The sequence below is a fragment of the Perissodus microlepis genome, chromosome 6, assembly GCF_051167445.1.
Source record: "Perissodus microlepis isolate ML-2025 ecotype Zambia chromosome 6, ASM5116744v1, whole genome shotgun sequence".
In the NCBI taxonomy this organism is placed as follows: Eukaryota; Metazoa; Chordata; class Actinopteri; order Cichliformes; family Cichlidae; genus Perissodus; species Perissodus microlepis.
Window position 1 is genome coordinate 3,889,041 of NC_140466.1, and position 7,533 is coordinate 3,896,573.

A 7,533-nucleotide genomic window follows, 5' to 3' on the forward strand; every position below is an offset into this window, starting at 1 on the left:
GTAAGCCTTTTAACAATTCAGCTTCAGCTCATGTTGTGTGGTTTCTAAGCCTTTACTCTGATCTTCAGATGAGTTTAAGGTGCTCAGATAAATTTTGCTCACCTTGTTGAAAACAGCGCTGAATCCACTCTGAGACATTTCATCAATCAGGTTTTCTGCTCGAGCCCCTTTGGAACCTAAATATGGATCATCAGGGAGTACATGTTACAGCTGCACATGTGGAAGATAACATACACTTTTTAATTGGGGAAAGAAATTAGACGCCACCTTCCACAACATAGATCCTTTTCTGAAAATTCTCCAGTTGTCCTTTGAGTCCATTGTAATCCTCAATTTTGAAGGCATTTTTGTCTTTTGGTTCTGAAGCGATGGCCCTAAATTTATCCAGCTTTGCATTCTTGATCTGAAACCAGAACACAGCTTTAAAACATGAAGGAGTTCCAAGTCTGACATCAGCATAAGAAAAAGATCAGTTCTACACATTAGACTTGTTCTGACCCACAACAGTAAAAACTAAATACATTAAAAGGAGCCACTAAACAGAAGAAAGAGGAGACATGATTTATGACATTACCCCAATAACAAGACGAATTATATTTTTCTCATCATATTTTTTAATTATCCCTTTTCTGTCTGTATCAGAGGGATCTCCGTCTGTGATTAGAATCAGAACTTTAGTTGCATCAGGGGAGGCGCCTGCAGCTTGGTTGTCAAAGATTTCATCACTGAAACAAAAGTAGAAAACAGATTTTGTCACACTCAAAATAAACCAAGCTGTAAACATGAACACATTAACACTAAATAAAACTTACAAAATGAATTCGAGGGCTCTGTGTGTGTTGGTGAGAGTTTTTAAATGTTTATCATTGTCAAGTTTATCGAGAGCACGTCCAGCTGCATAGTCGTTGAAGTCAAACACTTTGTGGACTGTTGTGGAGAACTGAACTGCTGCAAACTGAAAAACCAACATAAATTATTTAGATACGACACTAAACAGTATATCTTATATATACAGTATCTTAAAAAATAAAAGCTGTGAATGCTTAAATGTTGCAGTAGTGCAGTGACCTTGATCGATGTGTTCTTCAGGCTGTCCATTATCTCCACAATAAAATCTTTATTCTTTTTGAATTCAGCTTCAGTCATACTCCCTGATCCATCGAACAGAAAGACGAGGTCCACTGTCTTTTTGGTGCAATCTGGGAAAATAATAAAATAAAAATATGTCTGTGTCCCAATACCATAAAATTTATGAAAAAATAAAATAAAATAATTTAGTCATCATATGAACATTAACGAACGCCTTTTCAAAACACACTTTACTTTGAAACGCGGGTTTGAAAGAGGAGATTTTCTGGAGTTGATCCGAGAGCTCATAACAAATACTGTTCAGATAGGATGTCTCATTGCATTCATGCACCAAACTTGGACTGCAAACCTAAATCAGAGCATAAAAGTTAAATAAAGCTCTGCATATTAATTTGTTTTGCTCACAGTGATGAGGAGAGAGAGTGATTTACTCACAGTGAATCTGGAGCCGGAGGAATCAGCAGCGATCGACAAGCCAAGATGTTTGACTGCTGTTGTGTTTGACTGCAGGTCCTCTGCAACTGAAGCATTTTATTATAAAATACACAAACTTTTACAGTAATGTATTCCTATATTTTAATGGCGTTATAAATTATGTAATATTCAGTTGATACCAGAAGGGTTGAACCACTTGTTTTGGTGAGGTTGGTAAATTCCTCCAGATCCATTTAGCCTGAGAGGTGCAGTGACGACTATCCTGTGGAAAATGATAACACTAATTAATATATTCAGACACTCAAGCTAAGACAAGGTCACTGTAAGATCCCCAACAGCTGCTAAAAAGCAACCAATTGAAACACAGGGGTGTGAAACATGGAGCCCAAGGGTCACAACGGGCCTCTTGATGACTTCACGAAGCATAAAATGTAAACTTTTTAAAAGAAAAAAATCATTACAGGAAAGGTTCAAAGTCCTGGCAGATCTATACAAAATGTTTGAATAATAGAAAAAAAATGTTGTAGCTTTGTTGTGCATTTACTTTTCCAGATCACTTGGATCAAACTAGGTTCTGTGTGTCCCTTGAATTAAATGAGTGCGACACCCCAGCTTTGATTTTCAGTTAACACCATCAACTTTAATATTTTGATGGCATGCTTTGTGTATTATTGTGCTCCTTAAGCCACCTTAAGCATTTTCAGTTAATTTGACTGTTTTCAGTAAAATGAAAGCAGCTACAAGTGTTCCTATTTTTTTTTTTTTTTTAAATTTAACTCTGCAGCTGCTGATTTTTAAATGCAATAATTAGTCGATAATCTTGTCTTGCATGAAGCTTCTGGTGAGTGAATACACACTTTGAAAGAAATGTCCCAGAAATGTAAATATTTATAAGAAACTTTTCATTTCTCTAATTACTCTGAACATTTGGGTTTGAAATGCAGCAACGGAGTTTTAACTAGAAAAAGACGCATTTGCTCTTTTAAGCAGCGCGTTAGATTAGTCACAGCAGTATTCAAAGCTCAAGTCAAAACCACAACCCATCACAGGAGCAGCTTACGAATGCTAAACTGGAATCATCTCACATATTCATTTTAACTTCAGTGAACATACCTTTTGTTACCATCACCAGACTTGTACTGTATCACCTTGTATCCATAGAAATCACCTGGTTCGCCCTCGTGTTTCTTAGGCTCTGTCATTTTGATGTTAAAAGCCAAACAGGCAGGGATGGTTGAAGCTGAGAAAAGGAGAAAAATATGATCAAAGGTTCTACCAACTTTAAAATATAAAATATCTGAATTTAAGAAGAATACAAATAACTGAAGTTTTAATAATATATATTAAACATCACAGACAAATCCTGAAGTTGCACTAAGTATAGTTGGTAGGGATACGCCCCAAAAAACTACCCAACAGCATGTGTTCATTAGTAGGTTAGAGATCAGAGAGTCAGCTTTTTGTCCTTTTTGTCCATTTAAGTTGGGTTTTTTTTTTACTTTAGTGACAATTGAGGGAGAGATACCAGGATAACATCACATAGTATGGATCTAGCTGGAAAAGAAGTGAATGCATGGGTATTATTGTGTACTTCACTTTCTGAATGTGTTTCTGGGCCCTAATTGGAACACAAGTTTCACAAAATGATTGAAGAATAACGACTCATCAGGAAAGTATTAAAGTTGGAATCAAGGAAGATGAGGACGGTTAGAAGCAGACTCATGGGTGCAGTTTAGAGGAGTCACTTCCTGCTGGCCATTTAAACAGTTTTGGCCAGAGAGGGAAGTATAAAAATATAAAAGGACAGAAATTCTAGGTCGGAAAAATGAAACCAAGGTGACACCACCTGAAGCTCACATTCTTTTTAATAACGGCCACAGGTGAGATGACAGTAAACACTGTCCTAATAGGTTTGCAAGCTCATTAGTTCCTTTTGGGTTATATAGAATAAAACATGTGGTCAATTCTAAAAGTCCAAAAGAAGAAGAACGAGGGTGAGTTCACTGCTGCACTTTCACAGTCACACCCACTCAGTCTCTCCCTTTCTGGTAACATCCAGTTTTAAAACATGAACAATTTGAAAAACTCCCTGCTTGAGGCTTCATCGTCAACATCACAGCTGACACGCAGAGGAAATCTCAGCCAAGCACTGGTGAATTAAGTGCAGTCGCCCTTCTTCTCCTGCTTCTTATCTTATCCACAAAATAGTTACTTCTATTTTTGGCACTGGTACCAGGGTTGGGTTTTTTTTTTTTTAATTAAAAATGTGCACAGAAACTGCATGGAGAAGAGTTAGTACTTATAAGACACAGTTCAGAAGGAGGATGAGAGATACCATCTTTGTCATTTCACAGAAGCTCCTCCCTTGTTAAAACCTGGCATTTACCCACAATGCAACTCAAACCACAAGAACTTTGACAGGAAACTGATGTGGTGAAATAGAGGTGAAATTAAGATGTCTGATGAGCTCACTTCTTTTAAACTCCTCTTAATTGTATTAGAAGTCTGCAGACGTAAGAGATGATAGTGACACACTTCAGGCAATTTATATTTTGCACAGCTCACCATGGCAACATTAAAGACTTTATACACCTCGTGGGCTTCCCCCATTGAGATCACAGCAGAAAAAAACCTCATTCAGCTTTCTGCCACCGTTGTTAACCTAATTTCAAATCTTGGAGTGAAACCGTCATTCAGGTGCTCGACTGTGCAGATGTGTGTCAGTGCAAGTAAAGACAGGATGTGCTGCTTAGCAAATACAAGCAGAGGCAAATGTAAAGGAAATAATAAGCACTTTGACAAGCTGCAAAAATATGCCCAATCAACTGGGAAACCCATTCACAACTTGACCACATTCAGCAACACAAGATAAAAATAGTTGTATAACTGAGGCAAAATTAGAAGCGTAGCACATCAGTGTCACAAGTCGGGGTAGGCTTTTGCAGAAAACTGGTTCCCAGTAGTCCCAATGGGACTACCGGGAAGGAATGGGACTAGTCTGCCTGCCTGTGGTCCCACTTATCGGCAGCTGATTTCACTTCAGCTGTCAGAGGAAGAAAATAGTGATGCTGTCTAGAATGTGGAAATGAGCATCTATATTATTTTTATTGCACAATTGGACGAGATAAACGGTAATGTGGAAAACTGTGTCGAGGACAGAACCAACCGTATTATGCTGCTCCAAATACAAGAAAAAACAGCATGCTAACACTAAGCTAGCCAAGGTTAGTTTTGTTCTACTAAGAGAAAGATCTTAGAAACGTGTGTGGTCATTAGGGATTTTGTGTTGGTGTGTGTGGCTGTAGCCTCAGGTTTATACTGTTAAATAGTGATTATGAGACAGTGTTTCAGGTATTTTACAGAGTAACATGAAAGTAATGTAACGAGTAGTATAGCAAATTACTTTTTCCTGGGAGTAATTAAGTAACATGTTGCATTACTTTGAAAAAAAAAAGTATTCTGTGTAATAATTCATTTTATGAGTAATAAGTCCAACAATGATCACAACAAAGACAGGAACTACCTCACAAACATGCACAAACATTTGAACCACAGCATGGATGCATGACTGTAACTTCTTTATTGCTGCTTAGCAACTCTCAAAACAGAGCCAATGAGAACCCAGGGACAATCGATGAGTCATATTGATAATGGAATCCAGATCACAAATTTCTTATCAATTCCCAATCCTAGTCACAAGTTTTCTTTTGTCTATTTTTTCATTTCTGTAGATGAGTAGCAAATTAATTAACCACGAAGCATGAAAATTATTTACATGAACACAAAGATGCAGAAAGGTTAGTATAGTAAATAAAACCAAATGTTGAGCTGAAATAGATATTGAAATTATAGAAAGTAGAAAAACAAGATAACTGAAGCAACATTGTGTAACTACTTAAAAATAAGATTTAAAAAAAGTGCACAGGAAATGTATCTAGTTTTGTTTTTGTAAGTTTTCAAACGTGTCAAAGATAACAGTGTCAGAGAACTGATGGGGGGGAGGGGGGTTAAACTGAGTGTGAGTCTGTGCACTTTGCGAGGTAGGGCCTACACAGTGCTGCTTTTTTTATTTATTTATTTATTTTATTTTTTGCTCCATCGCTTTAATTTTGTGATATTATTACGGGTAAATAAAATCATATTAATTCACTACATTTTTGGCTAATTTTCACTTGGTTTTATTTCGTATTTATTTCTTATTTATTCCTATTAAATGTGTCAAAACAAAGAGCATGAGAAAGCATTTCAGGTTTACAGGTTGCCGTGCTGACGCCTGTCTCAGCTACACCCAGATCTGTCGCAGGGTCAAACTAAACATTTTTAAACCATACTAACTAAAATGAAATGAGGAAACACATCTGGAAACTAGCAAAACTGAAGTGAAATTTAAAAAAAAAAAAACCAATAATATAAAAAATGAAAGAGGAATTAATCAAAGTCTCAAACTGTGATGACTCATTTAAAAAAAAATATACATCTCTTTGCACCTTTCAGCTCCTTGTTTTGGCTTTAAAGACACAGAACCTTGAACAGCTGTACACACCTGGATCTGCTCAGCACCAAACAGCAGTAAAACGGTGAACATAATGCAGCTGAAGGGTCTTTGAACAGTCCGTCAATGTAACATTAAAACACGTGCAGCCCCCAGCCCCCATGCACTGAATCTACTGTATTCAGCCCTCTGGTTGGGCGGATGGTTTGGATGAGCTTTTCTACAGCTCAACACAACTGAAGCAAACATAACTCAACCAATGAAACCGGAAACTCAATTAAATCTTTATTGTCAAGTTGTAAATCCACATGAAGCTGCATAAATAATTCAAAGTGTGTCTAGCATGCTCCTGTTCTAAACACTCTTCCTGTGAGGATTTCCTGATTAGTTTCAGTTTTTTTCAACACCAGAACATTTTTCTTTCATCAAAATAAAAATTTAGACTTCTAAAAATACTATAATGAAAATATACAAAGTAGCCATGCCTGTCCGCAGATGAACTCTATCTCAGAAATGACAATAAATTCAATCATTTTGAAACTTACCAACAATCACCACGAAGGTGAGGAAATAGACGTGCTGTCGCCAGTGCATCTTTCAAGTCTAACACTGCTGCTGAAGTTTCTTCAAGCATGTGGCTGTGCAATACTTCCTGTGAAGGGCGTTTCCGTAACAGGTGGTAGAGACAAATTTCTCACGACAGTGTGCTCGACAAAATGTTTATCTTCGCTTCCTCTTTTTTTTGGCAATTCCTTAAATCCTTCACTTTTCACTTCATTAAAAAGAAATGTGAGAATTTTATTGAAGGGAAAAAAGATGGAAAAAAGTAGAAATAGCTCTTGATTGATGAGCTAGGACCCCGGACCCCTCATAAATTAGATCTAAATGTTTTCACAAGAGCTCCAGCCGAGTCTTTTGAACAAAACAGCTACAACCGGTTTGCGGTTATTCAGTCTACTGAGTCAACAAAAGAAACTAAACAGAATAGGAGTCAGCACAGTGATTTCCTTCAAGGACTTCTTAACATTTTTATTTTATTGGATTTCTGCTTTTTGTTTTTCAGGTTTAAAATATATATTTTTTAAATATAGTAAATGAAGTGTGTGAAAGCTTTCCACATCCACACAGTGATTGTTGTTTACAGCTACAGCACCATAAATGCATAAGAAGAAGGTTTTAAAATCGTGGTGGGTGGTGTTTAGCTAAAAATGAGGAACTTGTGGAAAAACTTGTAAGAACAGCCTGCTGTTCTCTTTGAAGCTTGAAAGTAAAAGCTGCATAAACTGTTCCATAGTATAAAATATTTGTTTACAAGGAAGCTTTCAGGTTGTTTTTAATATATATAAAACTATTAACAAGTAAACATAAGTTGTTCTCATCACATGGAGTTTGAGTCATGAGGGGCGATCTGGCTGAGAAACAGGGACACGACACGCTCGTGTGGTGCAGGCTGACCCGCCCATAGAGCTCACTTTGAATTACCGCTGTTTTGACACAGCAGAGACTTTGAATAAAAA

General features: G+C 37.0%; 1 protein-coding gene across 1 annotated transcript in view; it reads right to left on the reverse strand.

Annotated features, from left to right (window-relative positions):
- The window catches only part of LOC146384841 (integrin alpha-X), a 33,110-nt gene extending 26,440 nt beyond the window's left edge, over positions 1-6,670 (reverse strand). Inside the window, exons 1-10 of the mRNA XM_084930253.1 lie at positions 6,562-6,670; positions 2,638-2,764; positions 1,704-1,786; positions 1,525-1,610; positions 1,324-1,438; positions 1,069-1,199; positions 813-955; positions 575-725; positions 268-403; positions 103-176 (exon numbers count right to left, since the gene is read on the reverse strand). Of these exons, the coding sequence (XP_084786379.1) occupies positions 103-176; positions 268-403; positions 575-725; positions 813-955; positions 1,069-1,199; positions 1,324-1,438; positions 1,525-1,610; positions 1,704-1,786; positions 2,638-2,764; positions 6,562-6,610 (1,095 nt within the window). The 5' untranslated portion in view covers positions 6,611-6,670. The remainder of the gene's footprint in view (positions 1-102; positions 177-267; positions 404-574; positions 726-812; positions 956-1,068; positions 1,200-1,323; positions 1,439-1,524; positions 1,611-1,703; positions 1,787-2,637; positions 2,765-6,561) is intronic.
- Between the last annotated feature and the right edge of the window lie 863 nt (positions 6,671-7,533).